The 23,680-nt window shown below is 47.5% G+C and overlaps 1 protein-coding gene across 2 annotated transcripts in view; it reads left to right on the top strand.

Annotated features, from left to right (window-relative positions):
* Positions 1–23,680, top strand: part of EDRF1 (erythroid differentiation regulatory factor 1) — a 157,276-nt gene that overhangs the window by 110,784 nt on the left and 22,812 nt on the right. For both annotated transcript variants that reach the window (XM_073552777.1, XM_073552778.1), the window contains 2 exons: positions 3,688–3,914; positions 5,286–5,444. In XM_073552777.1, coding sequence (XP_073408878.1) covers positions 3,688–3,914; positions 5,286–5,444 — 386 coding nt within the window. The remainder of the gene's footprint in view (positions 1–3,687; positions 3,915–5,285; positions 5,445–23,680) is intronic.

The following is a 23,680-nucleotide window of genomic DNA, read 5'->3' as shown; positions in this document are numbered from 1 at the left end:
CATGAGATGGTGCATTGTCATGCATGAAGATGATTTTCCTCCTGAAGGCACGTTTCTGCTTTTTATACCGTAGAAGAAAGTTGTCAGTCAGAAGCTGTATAGTTTGCAGAGGTCATTTTCACATCTTCAGGAACCTTAAAGGACCTTACCAGCTGTTTCTCCATGATTCCGGCCCAAAACATGACTCCTCCACCTCGCTGACATCGCAGCCTTGCTGGGACATGGTGGCCATCCACCTACCATCCACTACTCCATCCATCTGGACCATCCAGGGTTGCTCGACACTCATCAGTAAACAAGACTGTTTGAAAATCAGTCTTCATGTATGTCTGGGCCCACTGCAACCGTTTCTGCTTGTGAGCACTGTTTAGGGGTGGCCGAATAGTAGGTTTATGCACCACAGTAAGCCTTTGAAGGATCCTATACCTTGAGGTTCGAGGGACTCAAGAGGCACCAGCAGCTTCAAATATCTGTTTGCTGGTTTGTAATGGCTTTTTAGCAGCTGCTCTCTTTGGGTACCGTTACATTTAGCGATGCACCAGCGATTCCGACCACGATACGACCCGGTCAGGATCACTGGTGCATCGCTAAATGGTTGCTAGTGAGCTGCCAAACAGGCAGATCTCACCAGCGACGTAGCGTCGGTCGTTACTTACCTGTCAGACGCGGCGATAAAGACGTCCTCCCGCCCGCGTCCCACGTTGGCGCCAGCAGGAAGTGGCCGACGAGAAACGGTTCTCGCGCGATCAGCGATAACCAGCGGGGGAGCCGGTCGGAGGTAAGTATCACACATAGCGATATCGCTAGCAATATCGCTGCTGTGTCACAAAATCGGTGACACTTTAGCGATATCGCTAGCGATCTCGCTGTGTGTAACGGGGGCTTTAATCCGATGAACTTGCCTGGCAGAAACCTTCCTCATGCTGCCTTTATCAGCACAAACACTTCTGTGCTCAGAAGCAGCCACAAATCTCTTAACAGTACGATGATCATGCTTACGTTTTCGGGAAATATCTAATGTTTTCATCTCTTGACCAAGGCATTGCACTATTTGATGCTTTTTGGCAGAAGAGAGATCCTTTGTCTTTCCTATATTCCTTGAAACCTGTGCCCTGCTTAATAATGTGGAACACCCTTCTTAAGTAGTTTTCCTTTAATTGGGCTCACCTGGTAAACTAATTATCACAGGCATTTGAGATTGATTTCAGTGATCCAAAGAGCCCTGATACACAATACCATCTATGAGTTTATTTGAAAAACAAAAAATTACATCTTTATGACACTTAAATCCAATTTGCATAATAATTTGGAACGCAGTGTAAACTGTGCTAATGATCTCCTATGCAGCACTTTGTTTGTTTCCAAGTACAGTTAGGCTCCTTAATTTAGTTCCTGCAATACAATTTATATTTTCCTGTTATTTGTTTAGTATTTTTATTTTTATTTTTTTTAAGAATCCGATGTTGATAAACCTTATATTTACTTCTTCTTCATTTACATTTTTCTCTGCAATTTTCCTGCATTTTCAGCCCATTTTACTTTTGAAAAGGGTGAAGCCGGAATTCAGCGGTAAACGTTTAAGTGACAAAAATGAGTATTTAACATCAATCTTAAAAAACAGCTTTTCCTTGCTGGGTTGATTATAAGAGCAGTGTACATGGCAGGTTTACCTTGTACACAATGTCATTTTTGCAAAATACTTGCACACTGTTAGGCTTCTGTCTGGTCCTTTTTACATGAACCTGTAAGTTGACCATGATTGGCCTTTGTAGACACAATGGTGATCTTATCTCATTCATCAGCCGATCGCAAACTTTGTGTTCTGAAGATCACAGCTGTTGGCAGCTTGTCTCTCTGTGTAAACAGGGTTCGTACTGCAGATATTAATGCAAACTATATGAGGACCAAACAATCCCCTCCCTAATTATTTGTCCCCATTCATTGGGGATCATCCCAAGTTAAAGAAGCCTTTGAATGGATCCAGTCATGACCCTTTTACTTCTGAAACTAGTTGTATGGCTTTTGAGGTTAGCCTAATAAAATGATAAAAATGATAACTATATTGCAGTAATGTGCCTGGGTTGAGAAATCAATGTTTAAGGATGCATACAAATTAGCCTCAAAGTGCATTGAGGGTGTGACAATACATTCTGCGTGCAGTGACACGCCCCCAATGCACTTCCAGGCTAATTTGCTTTTTTGCGTTAAAAGGAATCTGTCAGCAAGATTTCACCACCCACACTACTTTTCTCATCCTCCGTTACTGAGAAATCAGCGTTTTGAAGTGATATTCACTATCTATGATCTGATGCTTCTGTTGCTCCAGCTCTATTCTTTGCCCAGCGCTGCCTCTTACCCCTGCTTGACTGATGACGCTTTTGTCTGAAGTCACACAGCCTCTGTTCTGTATAATTATCCTATAAGTCAGCAGCAGGAAGAGGTGGCGCTGGACAGAGAATAGTGCTGGAGTGACACAGGCTTTAGATCTACATTAGCCTTTTGCTTATCAATTCAGACGCTAATTTCTCCGTGACAGCAGAGCAAACTGACCGTGTAAAGGTTTTGCTGGACTTGTCTTTGAACAAAGTTACATATATAAATAGTATGGGTGGGTAAAATGCTGCCGACAGATTCCCTTTAATTTATTGATTTATAACAGGGGTGGGGAACGTCCGGCCTGGTCACGTGGTGCGGCCCGCAGTCACTTTGCCCATTTTTTTGGCCGCGGGTCCTTTAATTTTTCAGAGGTCGCGGACAGCCACTATGTGGCCGGCATCGCTCATTCAACTTATCGGCAACATAGACTCCAATACAGTTGAAAGCAGTGATGGAGGAGAGAGCGTCAAACGCTCCCTCTCCCATCACTCCCCCTCTGCTTGTGACTCAGCGGGAGTGTGATGATGTCACTTAATCGTGCACCACGCTGTACCAGCAGTGGAGCTGATGAGACCGGAGCAGAGCTTGGAGCAGTGCGGGGAACAAGGAGGAGTGGTATTGTGTGTGAGTGAGTGTGGGAGCTGCACTATACTGTGTGTGTGCTTGTGTCTGCACTATACTGTGTATTGGGGGAGCTGCGCCTGCACTATACTGTTTGTGGTGGGAGCTGCACTGTACTGTGTGTGGGGGGAGCTGAACTATACTGTGTGATGGGGGAAATGCACTATACTGTAGGTGGAGGGGAGCTGCACTGTACTGTATATAGGGGAGCTGAACTATATTGTGTGATGAGGAGCTGCACTATTCTGTGTGTTGGGGGATCTGCACTGTACTATGTTGGGGGGAGCTGAACTATACTGTGTGTTAGGGAGACCTTAACTATACTGTGTGTGTGGGGGGAGCTGCACTATACTTTGTGTGTGGGAGCAGCTGCACAATACTGTGTGTGTGGGAGGAGCTGCACTATACTGTGTGTGTGGGGGCCGAGCTGCACTATACTCTGTGTGTGTAGGGGAGGGGGACTGCAAGTTATTTAAATGTTTGAATAAACAATGTTTAAGTTAATAATTTTATTCAGCCCCTGAACACTATTATAAAATTCCAAATTGCCCTTGGCAGATAAAAGGTTCCCCATCCCTGATTTATAATGACTTTTTATATTTAATTATTAATAATACTTTAAAAATATATATAAACTTCATTTAAATTCCTTTAGGATCTAAACCTTTATTTCCTCCTTCTGTATTGCAGCAAACAGAGGTGTCTCCATTGCTGAGCAAGATTTGTGGAAGAAAAGTTTTTCCAGTTTTGAAAGAGGAATCACTAACTTTGAGTCAATAGTGGACACCACAAACACTGCGCTCCTATTGTGTAACATGGGGCGACTGATGAGGATATGTGCCCAGGCCCACTGTGGCGGTGGAAACGATGAGAGGAGAGGGGAGTTCTCTCCAGAAGAGGCGCTGTACTATAATAAGGTGAGCATTATAAATAGCACGCACACCCGCATTACCGAATGTGTTCCGTGGTGTTACAGCTTATATTATGTTATACTCCAGAGCTGCATTCACAATTCTACAGTCCCTACATAGAGCGAACACTGCCCAGTCTATAAATCAACAAATGTCTTCTGTGTAGACACTGAACAAGCTAGAGAGATGGGAGATATGAGCTCTCATTTTTTTGGCTACGTCAAAGAATTTTCTGACACATGCCGCTGCATAGACAAAGGCCATTGACTTCATTTTTTTGTGTGCCCTTTTTGAATTAGAAAAAAACTGATACTGGCCAAGCATATGAAAAAGACAGTTTTATTACATACACCCAGAGTTTGTGCAAAAAATCAAGATGAACAAAGCCTAAAAGTCACCATAGACAAAAAGAAAAGTCAACCAAATCCACCAGCCAACAACCTTAAGCCCACATTCATCATTTGTTTTTTTCCTTTCTTTTAAAGTCACTTTCCTTTTTTGCCGTGTTGTATTAGTTACCATTTTTAGCACCAAATTCTTCAAACGGGCACTTGATTCATGAACTTGTCACACAGTCAGAAATCGTCGTCTTTTTCTTTTGATTTGAACTGTTTTTGAAACTTTTTGCCGCCCAAAAAATCCCACGTTTTGCAAAATGGGTCATAAATTGCTCCATAACAGCAGCATACTCAAAAATAAACTAAGGAGCAATGGAACTGGAGAATAGAGTTGCGACAAATTTTACATCTTTTGTTAAAAAAACCCTGTATTTGATGAATTGGGTGAAAACATCTGGATTTATTAAAAGTGGAAAATAAAAAAAAAAACCTGGCGACTACATATACAAAAAAAAAAAAGCGCAAATACAATAATGAATTAGGTGCAAACAAAAAAAGGTACAAAACTACATAAAAAACAAGCGCAAAAGCAATGATGGATTTGCGTCCTTCTGGGGAATAACCGACCTGGGAGAGAAGTAATGCCAGTTCCTTTTAATATACCAGGAGATAAGCTACCGCCATAGGTCTCCCGTAGCAGCTTAACCCTCTGTCCAAAACACATTCACGCTCAGTCAAACAGAGCATGCATTTGTATTGGGGAGTTAGAGATGGCTGTCAACTAAATTATCATTCTGCTGTTATTTAACTTAAGGTGTGTGGACAACCTAACTGAGAATCTGTGCAATTAAAAATAAACCTGTTTATTCATGAAGTTACTTTTTATATGGAAAAGTTCAGTGCATATAGTGTAAAATTGTGCTAAGAGGAGGCGCCATGCAACTTTCCAACTGTTAATCCTGTACATGGCTGCATATATTCTTCCAGATCATGTTGCTAATTGAAAAGTAATGGTGTGTAATCTTTCTTGTCTTTGTAGGCCATTGATTACTATCAGAAAGCATTAAAGTCACTCAATAAAAGAGAAACTCATCAAGCTGTTTGGGATTCGGTTTACTGGGAGCTGTCCACGACGTATTTCACAATGGCCACTCTGCTGCAGGATTACGCTCCCATCTCCAGAAAAGCACAGGAACAGGTAATTACGGTACATTGCGGCACCACGTCTATGGTGCCTGCCCTCCCACTAAACACGGAAGGTGACCTGCTGAAAAAGTTTTGTCGAGTTTTAAATGGAACTAGACTGATGATTTTTCGTAATACATTAGCATACTGAAGCATTGCAGTGTATCGTACTAGCCATCAAATGGTCACAGGTTCAGACTAAAAAAAAAAAAATACAAAAACATGAAAGTAGAAAGAAAATATAAAAATGTGAATGTTACATAACATTAATGGTGTACCTTCCTAGCATTTTTTGTGGTACACATCTTTGTTCCCTTTGGGGATTAATTGTTGGTGCTTGTAATATTTTAACACTTTATAGCACCTTTTATATTATAGATCATTGGTTATTTTGACTGGTCATTATTAGTTAAGTTTTGTAATTATTCTGTGAATCTTATATCTGGGAAACTCATGATATAGTTGCCTTATTATAGTTATTGTTTTTTTATTGTGGATTTTGAGGGTTACCTTTTTGGGATTATATGGTTATTATACTGTACCTTTAGATCCTGGTGTCATTGCTACAAGTTTCAGTAAACTTTGAGAATATCTGGGTTTCAATTGTTTTTATTAAGTATGTTTTTTTCGTCTCAAAGTTATATATTACATTTTATATCACAGCTGTGCTTATCATTAGATAATTGCTTTTTGCTGTTGTGCTTTGTGTTGATTACTGATTTAGTACCTGTTCTCTAATACTAGCTGTGTGTCTTGTTTCTTGTCTGATCTCTGTAAGAAGTGAGAGCGGCTCTGTCTCTGTAGGAAGTGAGGGCGACTTTGGCTGTCTCTCCAGGAAGTGAGGTGCGGCTCTGTCTCTCTGTAGGAAGTGAGGGCATCTGTGTCTCTCTGTAGGAAATGAGGGCGGATCTGTTTCTATAGGAAATGAGGGCGGTTCTGTCTCTAGCAAGTGAGGGCGGCTCTGTCTCTGTAGGAACTGAGGGCGGCTCTGTATCTGTAGGAAGTTAGGGCGGCTCTGTCTGTAGGAAGTGAGGGTGGCGCTGTTTGTCTGAAATGAGGGCGGATTTGTCTCTGTAGGACATGAGGGCGGTTCTGTCTCTAGGAAGTGAGGGTGGCTCTGTCTCTGTAGGAAGTGAGGGTGGCTCTGTCTCTGTAGGAAGTGAGGGCGGCTCTGTCTCTGTAGGAAGTGAGGGCGGCTCTGTCTCTGTAGGAAGTGAGGGCGGCTCTGTCTCTGTAGGAAGTGAGGGCGGCTCTGTCTCTGTAGGAAGTGAGGGCGGCTCTGTCTCTGTAGGAAGTGAGGGCGGCTCTGTCTCTGTAGGAAGTGAGGGCGGCTCTGTCTCTGTAGGAAGTGAGGGCGGCTCTGTCTCTGTAGGAAGTGAGGGCGGCTCTGTCTCTGTAGGAAGTGAGGGCGGCTCTGTCTCTGTAGGAAGTGAGGGCGGCTCTGTCTCTGTAGGAAGTGAGGGCGGCTCTGTCTCTGTAGGAAGTGAGGGCGGCTCTGTCTCTGTAGGAAGTGAGGGCGGCTCTGTCTCTGTAGGAAGTGAGGGCGGCTCTGTCTCTGTAGGAAGTGAGGGCGGCTCTGTCTCTGTAGGAAGTGAGGGCGGCTCTGTCTCTGTAGGAAGTGAGGGCGGCTCTGTCTCTGTAGGAAGTGAGGGCGGCTCTGTCTCTGTAGGAAGTGAGGGCGGCTCTGTCTCTGTAGGAAGTGAGGGCGGCTCTGTCTCTGTAGGAAGTGAGGGCGGCTCTGTCTCTGTAGGAAGTGAGGGCGGCTCTGTCTCTGTAGGAAGTGAGGGCGGCTCTGTCTCTGTAGGAAGTGAGGGCGGCTCTGTCTCTGTAGGAAGTGAGGGCGGCTCTGTCTCTGTAGGAAGTGAGGGCGGCTCTGTCTCTGTAGGAAGTGAGGGCGGCTCTGTCTCTGTAGGAAGTGAGGGCGGCTCTGTCTCTGTAGGAAGTGAGGGCGGCTCTGTCTCTGTAGGAAGTGAGGGCGGCTCTGTCTCTGTAGGAAGTGAGGGCGGCTCTGTCTCTGTAGGAAGTGAGGGCGGCTCTGTCTCTGTAGGAAGTGAGGGCGGCTCTGTCTCTGTAGGAAGTGAGGGCGGCTCTGTCTCTGTAGGAAGTGAGGGCGGCTCTGTCTCTGTAGGAAGTGAGGGCGGCTCTGTCTCTGTAGGAAGTGAGGGCGGCTCTGTCTCTGTAGGAAGTGAGGGCGGCTCTGTCTCTGTAGGAAGTGAGGGCGGCTCTGTCTGTAGGAAGTGAGGGCGGCTCTGTCTGTAGGAAGTGAGGGCGGCTCTGTCTGTAGGAAGTGAGGGCGGCTCTGTCTGTAGGAAGTGAGGGCGGCTCTGTCTGTAGGAAGTGAGGGCGGCTCTGTCTGTAGGAAGTGAGGGCGGCTCTGTCTGTAGGAAGTGAGGGCGGCTCTGTCTGTAGGAAGTGAGGGCGGCTCTGTCTGTAGGAAGGGAGGGCGGCTCTGTCTGTAGGAAGGGAGGGCGGCTCTGTCTGTAGGAAGGGAGGGCGGCTCTGTCTGTAGGAAGGGAGGGCGGCTCTGTCTGTAGGAAGGGAGGGCGGCTCTGTCTGTAGGAAGGGAGGGCGGCTCTGTCTGTAGGAAGGGAGGGCGGCTCTGTCTGTAGGAAGGGAGGGCGGCTCTGTCTGTAGGAAGGGAGGGCGGCTCTGTCTGTAGGAAGGGAGGGCGGCTCTGTCTGTAGGAAGGGAGGGCGGCTCTGTCTGTAGGAAGGGAGGGCGGCTCTGTCTGTAGGAAGGGAGGGCGGCTCTGTCTGTAGGAAGGGAGGGCGGCTCTGTCTGTAGGAAGGGAGGGCGGCTCTGTCTGTAGGAAGGGAGGGCGGCTCTGTCTGTAGGAAGGGAGGGCGGCTCTGTCTGTAGGAAGGGAGGGCGGCTCTGTCTGTAGGAAGGGAGGGCGGCTCTGTCTGTAGGAAGGGAGGGCGGCTCTGTCTGTAGGAAGGGAGGGCGGCTCTGTCTGTAGGAAGGGAGGGCGGCTCTGTCTGTAGGAAGGGAGGGCGGCTCTCTCTCTCTCTGTCGGCAGCGAGGGCGGCTCTCTCTCTCTCTGTCGGCAGCGAGGGCGGCTCTCTCTCTCTCTGTCGGCAGCGAGGGCGGCTCTCTCTCTCTCTGTCGGCAGCGAGGGCGGCTCTCTCTCTCTCTGTCGGCAGCGAGGGCGGCTCTCTCTCTCTCTGTCGGCAGCGAGGGTGGCTCTCTCTCTCTCTGTCGGCAGCGAGGGCGGCTCTCTCTCTGTCGGCAGCGAGGGCGGCTCGCTCTCTCTCTGTCGGCAGCGAGGGCGGCTCGCTCTCTCTCTGTCGGCAGCGAGGGCGGCTCTCTCTCTCTCTGTCGGCAGCGAGGGCGGCTCTCTCTCTCTCTGTCGGCAGCGAGGGCGGCTCTCTCTCTCTCTGTCGGCAGCGAGGGCGGCTCTCTCTCTCTCTGTCGGCAGCGAGGGCGGCTCTCTCTCTCTCTGTCGGCAGCGAGGGCGGCTCTCTCTCTCTCTGTGGGCAGCGAGGGCGGCTCGCTCTCTCTCTGTGGGCAGCGAGGGCGGCTCGCTCTCTCTCTGTGGGCAGCGAGGGCGGCTCGCTCTCTCTCTGTGGGCAGCGAGGGCGGCTCTCTCTCTGTGGGCAGCGAGGGCGGCTCTCTCTCTGTGGGCAGCGAGGGCGGCTCTCTCTCTGTGGGCAGCGAGGGCGGCTCGCTCTCTGTGGGCAGCGAGGGCGGCTCGCTCTCTGTGGGCAGCGAGGGCGGCTCGCTCTCTGTGGGCAGCGAGGGCGGCTCGCTCTCTGTGGGCAGCGAGGGCGGCTCGCTCTCTGTGGGCAGCGAGGGCGGCTCGCTCTCTGTGGGCAGCGAGGGCGGCTCGCTCTCTGTGGGCAGCGAGGGCGGCTCGCTCTCTGTGGGCAGCGAGGGCGGCTCGCTCTCTGTGGGCAGCGAGGGCGGCTCGCTCTCTGTGGGCAGCGAGGGCGGCTCGCTCTCTGTGGGCAGCGAGGGCGGCTCGCTCTCTGTGGGCAGCGAGGGCGGCTCGCTCTCTGTGGGCAGCGAGGGCGGCTCGCTCTCTGCTCCCACTCATGTCTGTTATACTTCATATAAAGAGACAGTCTAGCAATTTGGGTCAGGCGACCATAGTAAGGGCAGTGCATGTTGGAAAGTGACGAAGAGAGGACATTCCAGCACCTCTAGTGCTGTAGAAGTGCTGTCAAGTTACAAAGCAGGAGCATTGGTGCAGTTAATGGACATTAATGTTGCATCTGTTTAAAAACTGTTTTACCTTGTTATATGGGATGAGGGCTGCAAGATCATGCCATTCTACAAGTTTTGTGTGAAAGAACAGGTGCACTTTAAAGAAATGTCTATCCATGTGTAATAAAGTTTTGTCATATTCTGTACTGTGCAAAAGTTTAACAAGTGTGGAAAAAAATGCTAGAAAATGAGAATGATTTCAAAGATAGAAGTGTTAATATACTGTTCAAAAAAATAAAGGGAACGCTTAAACATAGGATCCTATGTTTAAGTGTTCCCTTTATTTTTTTGAGCAGTATAGTTTATATTTATCTAATATATAAAGCTCAATGTGTATGTATGTACAGTTGTGGCCAAAAGTATTGACACCCCTGCAATTCTGTCAGATAATACTCAGTTTCTTCCTGAAAATGATTGCAAACACAAATTCTTTGGTCATTGACAGAATTGCAGGGGTGTCAATACCTTTGGCCACAACTGTATATATGTCCGGGATTGGCATCTGCACCGTCGCAGCTACAGCCACAAAATTTGGCACAGTCACACGTCTGGACCCCGAGAGCATCATAGGCTATGTTGTGAGGCGAAATTTTAACCCTGCGCGTTCCAATTCACCAAACAATTTTGCCCCTATCTACATAATGGGGAGAAAGTAAAAGGAAAAGTGTTGGAGGCAAATTGACAGCTGCCAGATGTGAACAAGGGGGACTTAAAGAATGAGAGCGATGGCGCCAAAGAGTATATACCGTACAGTTGCTAAGGTGGGGCCCTGACATGGGATACTCGCCACACACGGGGATATGAACACACACGAAATGCGCCACACACTACCACGTGCTTCAACACATATACCACCCTCAGCACACATTTCACCACACATACACCAACCTCACCACATAAAAGTCGAAACACAAAAGTCGGCACTCAAAACTCGCCACGCTGTCCCAGAGCTGTTTAAAAGATGAAAAATGAGCTGTGATTGGTCGCTATCAGCAACAGTTTTCTTTGTAGACAGTTGTGATAACTGAGGCCTATTATTCTTATCATATCTATGGTGTTATCATCCTTCTGTAAAGCTGGAAATAACACAATTTATTACCGTGTCAACACAGACCACCCTCTGACACAGACTGCAGGGGGAGCCCAGTATCACACAGGGTAGGATTAGATACACAGCTCAGCAGACAGTATCACACAGGATAGGATTAGATACACGGCTCATTAGTCAGTATCACACAGGATAGGATTAGATACACAGCTCAGCAGTTAGTATCACACAGGATAGGATTAGATACACAGCTCAGCAGTCAGTATCACACAGGATAGGAATAGATACACAGCTCAGCAGTCAGTATCACACAGGATAGGATTAGATACACAGCTCAGCAGTCAGTATCACACAGGATAGGATTAGATACTCAGCTCAGCAGTCAGTATCACACAGGATAGGAATAGATACACAGCTCAGCACACAGTATCACACAGAATAGTATTAGATACATGGCTCAGCAGACAGTATTACACAGAATAGTATTAGATACATGGCTCAGCAGACAGTATTACACAGAATAGGATTAGATACACAGCTCAGCAGTCAGTATCACACAGGATAGGATTAGATGCACTGTTTCTATGTGCAATATAATCATTATAATTTGTTGTAACTAACCACAGTTGGTTACTATGCCCAGGCAACGCCGGGCAATTCAGCTAGTCTATTAATAAAAATGCAAAGTGAATGAACAAAAGAGAATCTAAAACAAATCAATATTTGGTGACCGCACTTTTCTGTCATCACTCATTCCAGGTACACTTGCACACAGTTTACGAAGGAACGTGACAGAGAGGTTCTTCCAAACATCTTGGAGAACTAATCACAGACTTTCTGTGGATGTTACTTCTTCTGTGTCTCAATGTAATCCCAGACAAACTGGATGATGTGAGATCAGAGCTCTGTGGGGCCAGATCATTACTTCCAGGACTTCACGTCCTTAGTGACTTAGGCTGGATGCTTGAGGTTGTTGCCCGGCTGCAGATTAAGTTTGGAGCCAGACGATGATTGTATTTCATGATGGATAAGTAAGTATTACTCAGCAGTGAGGACATAATTAATCCTGACTAAATCCCTGTTTCTGTTTGTTTCCATGTAGAAGGTATGTTTTCTTTGCCACAACTTTACCATGAAGACCACTTTTAGCCAGACTTCTCCAAACAGTAGATGGGTGTAGCTGGAACCCACTGGTTGCCTCCAGTTGTGAGTTGATGGCACTGCTGGACATCTTCTGATTTCAAAGAGTAGTAGTCATAATATGTCTTTCATCTGTTGCATTAATTTCCTTGGTCAACCACAGTCCTTATCACCTATTCTTGGTGTCCTCAGTGTTGAGAAGTAGAGGCAGAAACTTATCCATCATGTAATACCATCAGGGAGGTTTCTGTCTCCAAATGTATTCAATATCAAAACGAGGACCCCAAACATACAGCCAATCTAATTAAGAATGATCTTCAATGTAAAGAAGAACAATGAGTCCTGGAAGTGATGATTCGGCCCCCACAGAGGTCTGATCTCACGTCATCCAGTCTGTCTGGGATCGCATGAAGAGACAGAATGATCTGTAAAAGATGATCTGTGGTCAGTTCTTCATGATGTTTGGATTAACCTTCCTGAGGAGTTCCTACAAAAACTTGAGTGCAAGTTGAGCTAGAGGAGCTAATGAATGCTAAGGGGAGTGACCTAATGTTGATTTCATTTAGAAAAATAAACTAACACTTCTATTCTTGAAAGCGTTCTTACAATGCAGCATTATTTTTTCACACCTGCCTAAAACTTTTGCACAGTAATGACCATCTTCTGCCTGCCATGTGAAGTCCTCTTATCGTCAGAGCTTGACATTAATTCCAGTCTCCTTACCAGGTTGGTTAGTAATCTTTGCTTTGTGTCCTCCCTTATTTGCATGAGAGGAAGTGGTTTGTGACTGTATCTGAAATCTACATAAAGACAGTAATTCACTTTTGTGATCTCCTGCTGCTCGGAGCAGCTCGTTCCCTTATGTCCTGATTACGAGGATCATCTCGCTTTTAGTATGCACTGAAATGCCTCAGTCAAACGTCTGCCTCATTTCCCAACTTTTTGATTATGTGCTCGAGCACATCCTGCAGATGGATGCGCGTAATGCATGGTCTGAGGACGTCACCCACTGATCAGATGCATCTAAGTGCCCATCTTCCCCCACAATAATAACAGCTTTGTCCCTGCGCATACATGTAGCAGCACTGCGGGGGGTCTTCCCTGCGCTCCTGATCTAACCCCTGTATATGTGGGCGGCGGGGGCTGCATGAGCAGCTTGTATTCATGATTCCTTGTGGCACGTACAAGTCAGTGTGTCAGACAACATTAAATTCACCGCTTCATATTTGATGTGAGCAGAGCGATTATACACTGTCTGTGTCACAGGGAAGTCTTAAGAATTGATGGCGATGTCTTCCTTTCAACTTTTCGACCATTTGTTGAATTTCAGAATCTGATTTTTCTGTGCAGATATCACATAATAAAGGCAACATGTCTCTCCACTATTTAAAGGACTTTTCTGCTTTAGAAAACCCAGTTCTTCAGTATGTCGTTTTTCGGTGTGTGGGCCAAGGATATTGTAGCTCAAGAGACCCACATTTTGCTAAAAGAATACCCTCCCTGCTTCCAGGACCCCCCAGCTCATTAATGCATTACTCGATTTCACCTGCAGAGACTGAAGACTATGCGTCTCTTCCCGTGGCAAAATCAACTGATCATGAAGAATCCCAAACGGATACGGGTTGTCCAAACCGAAAATCCCTTGAAGAGGAATCTGTCGGCACGTTGTTACTTATAGTAGCGGTATGGCTGTATAGGTGCTTATCCCCCGATAAAAATGATACCTTTTTCATAGGGTTCCGATGTGCCAGCCATGAGAAACCTACACTGTGTCCCAAATTATTAAGCAAATTATATTTTTCTCTGATTTTCCTAAATAGTCGGTACAAATGACAGTCTAATAAAGGTCATCACCGGTTAGAGTATACATCAAATTTTATTGAAGAAACCTCTCAATGATGACAGTATAATCTCCAAAATGAATAAAAACTCAAATTTCACTGTTCCAAATTATTAGGCACAGTAGAATTACTAAACATTTGATATGTTTTAAAGAACTGAAAATGCTAATTTGTGGAATTTGCAGCATTAGGAGGTCACATTCACTGAACAAAAAAGTTATTTAACTCCAAAACATTCCTAACAGGCCAAGTTACATGTTAACATAGGAAACCTTCTGTGACATCACCTTCACAATTCCTGCATCCATTGAAATTGTGAGTTTTTGGAGAGTTTCTGCTTGTATTTCTTTGCATGAAGTCAGAATAGCCCCCAGAGCTGCTGTCTTCATGTGATCTACCTCCCACCCTCATAGATCTTTTGCTTGATGATACTCCAAAGGTTCTCTTTAGGGTTGAGGTCAGGGGAAGATGGTGTCCACACCATGAGTTTATCTCCTTTTATGCCTATAGCAGTCAATGACTCAGAGGTATTCTTTGCAGCATGAGATGGGGCATTGTCATGCATGAAGATGATTTTGCTCCTGAAGGCAGGTTTCTGCTTTTTATACCATGGAAGACAGCTGTCAGTCAGAAACTCTATATACTTTGCAGAGGTCATTTTCACACCTTCAGGAACCTTAAAGGGCTCTACCAGCTGTTTTCCCATGATTCCGTCCCAAAACATGACTCCTCCACCTCCTTGCTGACGTCGCAGCCTTGTTGGGACATGGTGGCCATCCACCAACCATCCACTACTCCATCCATCTGGACCATCCAGGGTTGCTCGACACTCATCAGTAAACAAGACTGTTTGTTTGAAAATTAGTCTTCATGTATGTCTGGGCCCATTGTAACCATTTCTGCTTGTGAGCACTGTTTAGGGGTGGCCGAATAGTAGATTTATGCACCACAGCAAGCCTTTGAAGGATCCTACACCTTGAGGCTTGAGGGACTCCAGAGGCACCAGCAGCTTTAAATATCTGTTTGCTGGTTTGTAATGGCTTTTTAGCAGCCGCTCTCTTAATCCAATGAACTTGCCTGGCAGAAACCTTCCTCATTCTGCCTTTATCATCACTAACATGTCTGTGCTCAGAATCAACCACAAATCTCTTAACAGTACAATGATCACGTTTAAGTTTTTGGGAAATATCTAATGTTTTCATCTCTTGACCAAGGCATTTCACTATTTGATGCTTTTCAGCAGCAGAGAGATCCTTTTTCTTTCCTAAATTCCTTGAAACCTGTGCCCTGCTTAATAATGTGGAACATCATTCTTAAGTAGTTTTCCTTTAATTGAGCTCATCTTGTAAACTAATTATCACAGGCGTTTGAGATTGATTTCAGTGATCCAAAGAGCCCTGATACACAATACCATCTATGAGTTTATTTGAAAAACAAAAAATTACATCTTACTCTGTCGCCTAATTGGGGGACACAGAACCGTGGGTGTTATGCTGCTATCCACTAGGAGGCGACACTATGCATAATCTGAAAAAGATTAACTTTGGCTCCTCCTCTGCAGTATACACCCCTGGACGGCGTCGGCCTTCTCCAGTTTTTGCTTAGTGTCGCAAGGAGGCACACCTTTTTTTCTTCCGTTTTTTCCTTTTTTCGTCCGGAAATACAGATGAAGAAAAGTGGGTCTCCAGCGAGACTCCTGGCATGGCTCCCTCCTCGGTCCCCTATCAGGGGTACCCGGTTGAGGTCGAGGTGGCTATTCCCCATGTCGCTCCCTCCCCAGTCCTTCGGGTCCTGGTTCGAGGTCGAGACCCCCCTCCTTCCCCAACCCCTTTAAGGGGTCTGGGTTGAGGTTGAGGCGAGGATGAAGACTCCCTGATGGTGACAGACGCACCCTCCCTAATCCCCCGCAGGGGGCATTAGGTTGAGACGCCTCAGGTAGGGTCGGAGATCAGGCAGCATTCCGCAGCTTCCAGGGACCCCAGGCCGGCTGAGGGATCCTGTTGGGGCCGGGGGAGGGTGCGGACTGGATGTCACAGCAGAGACAGGGCTTTTCTGCATCCCTGTCTCTGCAACAGCAGCGGCTCCATAGCGCTTCAGGGGCCCCCCATATGGAAACCGCTACCCCTGCTACCCCCACCGCTATCCAGTCGACCATTCTGGGGGGGGTCTGGTACAAATCCGCCCCCCCCCCCCCCGTACTACCGTGCCGCTCTGGAGCCCTCCTGGGCATCAGGCTTCTAATTTAGACCGCGGCTTCTGCCTAGCCGAACCCACCGCCTTTTCCCCGCCCCCAGCCCGCCCCCCGGATGACCAAAATGACACGCTGGAGTGTCATAGAAGGGGCGGATTGAGGCAGAAAGGGCGCGTTTTTACACAGCCCAGCGCGCCCTTTTCAGCTCTCCGCCCCCTCCTCCCTCTCCTCAGAGTCCCGGTGGCCATTTTTTCTGGATGAGATCCAGGAGAGGAGCATCACAGCGGTCTCCGGGGGGCACAGAACTGGGATCTGTCGGCGCTGGACCTAGGGGCACACCGGTGGGGTAAGCTCACAGCTGGGTTCTCATACTCAGCTGTGAATCTATACTTCCTATAAGGCTCTCTGTGGGTTCCCTCTGCGTAGCCACCCCTGTACGATCCCTGATAGCCAGCCTCTGTGCACTATGCAGGGCTCAAGGAAGAGAACCAGGCAGGAATGTTTCTATGCATTCTGCACAGCCTGCAAAGCCACGCTCCCTAGTGGCAGCACGTATCCGCACTGCCGGGACTGCATCCAGAACTCTGGGTCAGAACCCCAGGGAGTCCCTACTGACGCTTCAGTGTCACAGGCCACGCCGGAATGGGCAACTCAGATGTCTCAGTCTATGTCACAGTCCATAGACAACCTAACTGCCACATTGCTGCAAGCTCTGCAGAGTCGGGCCCCGGCTATGGACGGTACACAGCAGACGGACAGCTTGTCTCAGGAACATGCTGCTTCCGACTCTCACAGACGTAAGCGGACCCACAGGTCTCGATCACCTGAGTCGCACTATAGCACAAGGTCGTCCCCCTCCAGGGAGAGACAGCCTCATTCCAGGTCTCCTGGGCAGTCCCCTGCCACAGACAGACAGTGCAATTTACCACAGGGATCCCCCACCACAGAAGACCCCCCGCCCCCAGGTCGCCCTCCAGGAATCTCCTTAGCGAGGCACAGGATTCAGAGGGCATCTGTGACTCCGACTCAGATAACGAAACGGTCAGGTCCGTGGTACCTTCTCCCCCTAGCAATACAGCGCTAGTTGAGGACATAATTTCTGCCATTCATCGGGTGCTAAAAATTCCAGAGTCGGCCCCGGAAGTCCCAGAACATAGGATTTGCTTCGAAAGTGTTCAGAAACCACCTAAGGTCTTCCCTAATCACGATGAGTTTGAGAAAATACTTACCAAACAGTTTGCGCAGCCTGAGAAAAAGTTCGCTAATCGCAAATATTTGGAAGCGAAATACCCCTTCCCACAGAAAGACACCAAACAATGGACAGATCCACCTGAAGTGGACCCTCCGGTTTCAAGGCTAGCAGCGCAGACTTTACTCTCTCTGCCGGATAGCTCAACCCTCAGGGACGCAGCAGACCGGCAAGTAGAACGCATGGCTCGTTCTATTTTCGAAGAGGCAGGCGCCTCTCTGGGCCCTGCGTTTGCTTCAGTTTGGGCAGCCAAGGCCATCCTGGCTTGGGCCAAAAAACTACAGGAGGGTCTTCAGGCTTCAAATCCTGAGCTCTCGGACCAAGCGGTCCAGATAGCAGTGGTAGCAGACTACATGATTCATGCAGCCCTGGATTCCACCAGAGGTGTAGCGGGAATAGCATCAAACGCCATCACGATCCGACGCATCCTCTGGCTGCGAGAATGGAAAGCGGATGCGGCCTCAAAGAAGTCCCTCCCGCGACTTCCGTATTTTACTGGGAGACTTTTCGGGGGGTAAGAGTACTTCTCTCCCTCAACTAAAACCGAAACGCACGTTTAAACGAAGAAACCAGACGCGATTCCGATCCTTTCGGAATTCCTCGGGCTGGTCCGTTTCGCGCCCAGTGCAAAAACGTAACCGTTCTCCACGCAGGGACAACCCACGGACGCAGCAGCGACCGGACAGGGCTTGGCAGTCGAAAGCAGGCCAAGCGAAACCCAAGGGAGGAAAACCTCAGAACTTCGCTTCATCATGACTCGCGACCTCCGGAAGACACCCCACCAGTAGGCGGCCGACTTTTACTCTTTCAGCAAGTCTGGCTGCCTATTACAGAAGACAGGTGGGTCAGGGAAATAGTGTCTTCCGGATACAAGATAGAGTTCACTTCCGTTCCACCGAACCGGTTCTTCCTTTCTATTCCTCCAACACCACCAGAAAAGGCTCGTGCTTTCCACCAAGCGGTTTCCTCTCTCCTTCAATCAGGAGTTGTGGTGCCGGTTCCCGCGAACGAGAGATTCCGAGGATTCTACTCAAATTTGTTCGTAGTCCCCAAGAAAGGAGGCGGCATCCGACCCATTCTGGACCTAAAACAGCTCAACAATTACGTACGGGTCCATCATTTCCGCATGGAGTCCCTCCGGTCCATCATTGCATCCATGGACCAGGGAGAATACCTCGCCTCCATAGACATACAGGATGCGTACCTCCACATACCAATTGCTCCCGCCCACCAAAGGTTTCTCAGGTTCGCGGTCAACCAAAATCACTACCAGTTTGTCGCCCTTCCGTTCGGACTTGCCACGGCTCCAAGAACGTTCACCAAAGTCATGGCGGCCACCATGGACTTCCTGCACTCAAGAGGCATTCTAGTTGTCCCGTACCTGGACGACCTCCTCATCAAGTCTCCCACTTTCAAGGACTGCGAGGTCAGTGTCTCAATCACACTAGACACTCTGAGTTGCCTGGGATGGCTAGTCAACCTACAGAAATCGTCGACTGTCCCAACTCGGACTCTAACATTCCTGGGAATGGTATTCGACACCGCCAGGGGCCTGGTACTCCTTCCCAAGGACAAGACACTGGCCATCCGTCTGGGAGTTCACACACTCCTTCGCAGTCCTCCTCGATCTCTCCGGTTTGCCATGAGAGTCCTAGGCCGGATGGCAGCAGCAATAGAGGCAGTGCCATTTGCCCAGTTTCACCTCAGGGTCCTTCAACTAGCCATACTCAGGTCTTGGGACAGGAACCCCTTCTCCCTCGACAGGGAGTTCAGGTTGACGTCATCAATCAGGAGGTCCCTGCATTGGTGGCTCAAACCAACCTCGCTTACACGAGGGAAGCCATTCCTTTCAGGACAATGGAAGATCCTGACTACCGATGCAAGCCTGACAGGCTGGAGGGCGGTGCACCTACATCACAGGGCAAGTGGTCACCGAGGGAAGTGACATTGCCCATCAATGTTCTGGAAATCAGGGCCATCCTCTTGGCACTGAGAGCCTTTCATCACTCGCTTGCAGCCTCGCACATACGGATACAGTCGGACAATGCCACGGTGGCATACGTGAACCACCAAGGCGGGACCCGCAGCGCCCAGGCGATGAGAGAAGTGGCTCATATCCTCCGCTGGGCGGAAGACACGAGGTCGGTACTTTCTGCGGTACACAGTCCGGGTGTAGAAAACTGGGAAGCCGACTTCCTCAGCAGGCAAGGAATGGAATCGGGGGAGTGGTCTCTCCATCCCGAGATTTTTTACCAGATCTGTCAACGCTGGGGAACCCCGGAGGTGGACCTAATGGCATCCCATCTCAATACCAAGGTCCCCAATTTCATGGCCAGGACACACGACCCGCGGTCGCTCGGAGCGGATGCCCTGGTCCAGGACTGGTCCCAGTTCCGCCTCCTGTACATTTTTCCACCCCTCCCCCTAATCGCCAGGGTCGTGAGGAAGATCAAGCAAGAGGGAGTTCCGACCATCCTCATCGCGCCAGACTGGCCCAGACGTACATGGTACGCCGACATCGTCCAACTTACAGCAGACGCCCCCTGGCGTCTACCCGACCGTCACGACCTTCTGTCTCAAGGTCCGTTCTTCCACCAGAATTCAGGGGCTCTCAATTTGACGGCATGGCCCTTGAAACCTGGATTCTAACCCAGGCAGGTTTTTCACCGGCAGTCATTGCAACTATGATCAGGGCAAGGAAGCCTGCCTCCGCCAAGCTCTATTATCGCACCTGTAGAGCTTTCTTTTCTTGGTGCGAATCTCATGGACAAGTCCCACTCCCTTATTCCCTCCCGAAGGTACTAGGTTTTCTTCAATCGGGCCTAGATGCCAAGCTATCCTTAAGTTCGCTTAAGAGTCAGGTGTCGGCGCTTTCAGTCCTTTTTCAAAAGCACATTGCTTTTAAACCGCAAGTAAGGACTTTCATCCAGGGAGTTTCCCGATTGGTTCCTCCCTACAAACGTCCGCTGGATACGTGGGACCTCAATCTGGTCCTGACAGCATTGCAAGCTTCACCCTTCGAACCTCTTAGAGGAGTTCCACTCTCCATTCTGTCTCGGAAAGTGGTTTTTCTAGTGGCGATCACCTCGTTACGCAGAGTGTCGGAATTGTCAGCACTTTCCTGCAGACGGCCTTTCCTAGCCTTTCACCAGGACAAGGAGGTTCTCCGCACGGTACCATCCTTCCTTCCGAAGGTTGTGTCCAACTTTCACCTCAATGAGGAGATTTCACTGCCTTCCCTTTGCCCGGTTCCGGTTCATAGAGTGGAGAAGGCTCTGCATACGCTTGACCTCGTCAGAGCATTGCGGATTTACGTGTCCAGGACTGCACCTTTCCGGAAATCTGATTCCCCCTTCATTCTTCCGGAAGGTAGTCGCAAGGGGTTGCCGGCTTCCAAGGCTACCCTTGCCAGGTGGATCAAGTCCACCATACATGAGGTCTACCGACTTAACAGTTCCCCTCTTCCGGCCGGTATCATGGCACACTCTACACGGGCAGTAGGGGGCCTCCTGGGCCATTCGGCATCAGGCTTCGGCACAACAAGTGTGTAAGGCAGCCACTTGGACTAGCCTACACACGTTTACGAAACACTACAGTGTTCATACCCAGTCCTCAGCGGATGCGAGCCTAGGTAGACTGGTTCTGCAGGCGGCAGTACCCCAAGTCTAGGGAACTGTCAACACAATATTCGTCCACTGCTTCCCACCCAGGGACTGCTTTGGGACGTCCCACGGTTCTGTGTCCCCCAATTAGGCGACAAAGTAAAGGAGATTTTTGTGTACTCACCGTAAAATCTCTTTCTCTTAGCCTTTAATTGGGGGACACAGCTCCCACCCTGTTGCCCTTACGGGCCGTTGTTTACTGTTGAGTTCTCATATTGTTCTTTGAGCTCGTACATAGTAGCCTTCTTACAGGCATGGTTATGTTATTTGGTTACGTTCCTCCTTATGCTTTGGCACAAAACTTGAGAAGGCTGACGCCGTCCAGGGGTGTATACTGCAGAGGAGGAGCCAAAGTTAATCTTTTTCAGATTATGCATAGTGTCGCCTCCTAGTGGACAGCAGCATAACACCCACGGTTCTGTGTCCCCCAATTAAAGGCTAAGAGAAAGAGATTTTACGGTGAGTACACAAAAATCTCCTTTTATGACACTTAAATCCAATTTGCATAATAATTTGGAACACAGTGTAGAGTGGAACATATATGCAAATCGGATAAATATCTGTATGGAAAAAGATAACAACAATAGAAAAATATATAATCAAAAAACTCAAAATATCAAAAAGATATAAAACCAAAGATATTCAGAGTGCTGACTATTTTTATTATTATAGTACACATCCAAATAAAAGATACTAAAGACAATACATTGTCACATGAATTTTATTTGTATCTCACAATTTTTTATATAAAAATATAATTTAAAACCAATGCACAAATGGTGTGCAGGGGGCGCGAAGAGACACAATATGGCCAACAACAAAACACACATAGCATTCAGTAAATGTTAGAAAGTCAGTGATAGGATCCAAATCAATATATATCCTAAAAATAAAGTACATATATATTCACCCAAATATGCAGAAAATATGTTAAAATATATAAAATATAAAGTGTCCTGTGCACAAACAATTTATTAATTATATCCCATAAAATGGTATGAAAATGTTTATTTCAATATGCAACCATCTTCAAAAAAAAAAAAAAGTGCTCAGTGCAGAAAAAATATAAGGGGCTATATAGCCTTCATTGCATATAAATAAGAAATGAACAATAAAATAAAATATTTAAGTGCAAAAAGAATGACTTATCACTGCTGACTACCAACACAAATGTTGCGGTATAATTAAGTGAATGGAATAATATCACTTCATGTGGTTGCATATTGAAATAAACATTTTCACACCATTTTATGGGATATACCGTATATACTCGAATATAAGCCGAGATTTTCAGCCCATTTTTTGGGGCTGAAAGTCCCCCTCTCGGCTTATATTCGTGTCATATACACCGGGGGGTCGGAGGGGGGGGCGGGGGTGTCAGGTCATACGTACCCGTCCTGACGCTGTCTCTTGAGCCCCCAGCTTCTCCCCGTGCTCTCTCTTCCTGCCTTCAGTTGTCACGTAGTACCGCTCATTAAAACTCATGAATATGCGCATATTCATGCGTTTTAATGAGCGGTATCACATGACCACTGAACGCAGGAAGAGAGAGCGCGGAGAAGCTGGGGGCTCAAGAGACAGCGTCAGGACGGGTAAGTATAGAGATACTCGCCTGTCCTGCGTCCATGGCTGCTTGCTGCTGTCTGTCATCGGTCAGTGACCAGACAGCAGAGGGCGCGGTGACGTGGTTAGTGCGCGCCGCGCCGCGCCCCCTGCAGTCTGAACGTCACTGACCGATGACGTGGCAGATAGCGGTGAGCAGCCATGGACGCAGGACAGGTGAGTATCTGACACCCAGCGACGGAGAGGTGAGTATGTAATTTTTTTTATTTTTACATGCGGCAGCACATGGGGGAATAATCTAAGGAGCTTCTTATGGGGGCAGCATATGGGGGAATAAACTAAGGAGCTTCTTATGGGGGCAGCACATGGGGGAATAATCTATGGAGCTTCTTATGGGGGCAGCACATGGGGGAATAATCTAAGGAGCTTCTTATGGGGTCAGCATATGGGGGAATAATCTAAGGAGCTTCTTATGGGGTCAGCATATGGGGGAATAATCTATGGAGCTTCTTATGGGGGCAGCATATGGGGGAACAATCTGTGGATCTTCTTCTGGGGACACCATATGGGGGAATAATCTATGGAGCATTTCCCACCCTAGGCTTATACTCGAGTCAATAAGTTTTCCCAGTTTTTTGTGGCAAAATTAGGGGGATCAGCTTATACTCGGGTCGGCTTATACTCGAGTATATACTGTAAATAATTGTTTATTTGTGCACAGGACACTTTATATTTTATATATTTTTGCATATTTGGGTGAATATATATGTACTTTATTTTTAGGATATATATTGATTTGGATCCTATCACTGACTTTCTAACATTTATTGAATGCTATGTGTGTTTTGTTGTTGGCCATATTGTGTCTCTTCGCGCCCCCTGCACACCATTTGTGCATTGGTTTTAAATTATATTTTTATATAAAAAATTGTGAGATACAAATAAAATTCATGTGACAATGTATTGTCTTTAGTATCTTTTATTTGGATGTGTACTATAATAATAAAAATAGTCAGCACTCTGAATATCTTTTTTTTTGGTTTTATATATGCAAATCGGGCTGAAAATGCGCTGGGGCGGGTCAGTGCAGTTGGACTTCCTTCCACAAGCCCTGACGCGTCTCCAGCCTGATTTGCATATGGCTTCTACACTAGATATTTCATGACTGGCACATCAGATCTCTACTAAAAAGCTGTCATTTTTATTGGGGAACAAGCAGCTATACAGTCATGCGTCTACATCCATATGTAAAAAAAAACAAGCTGGCAGGTCCCTTTAAAAGGGACTTGTTACCTCTCCTGATATCTGGAAAAAAAAATGGCACCGAATAACTTTTTTTTTTTTTTTCC

The sequence above is a fragment of the Dendrobates tinctorius genome, unplaced genomic scaffold (genome assembly GCF_039654945.1).
Source record: "Dendrobates tinctorius isolate UK_male_01 unplaced genomic scaffold, ASM3965494v1 ptg000196l, whole genome shotgun sequence".
NCBI lineage: Eukaryota > Metazoa > Chordata > Amphibia > Anura > Dendrobatidae > Dendrobates > Dendrobates tinctorius.
This window is presented reverse-complemented; position numbering and strand designations above follow the sequence as displayed.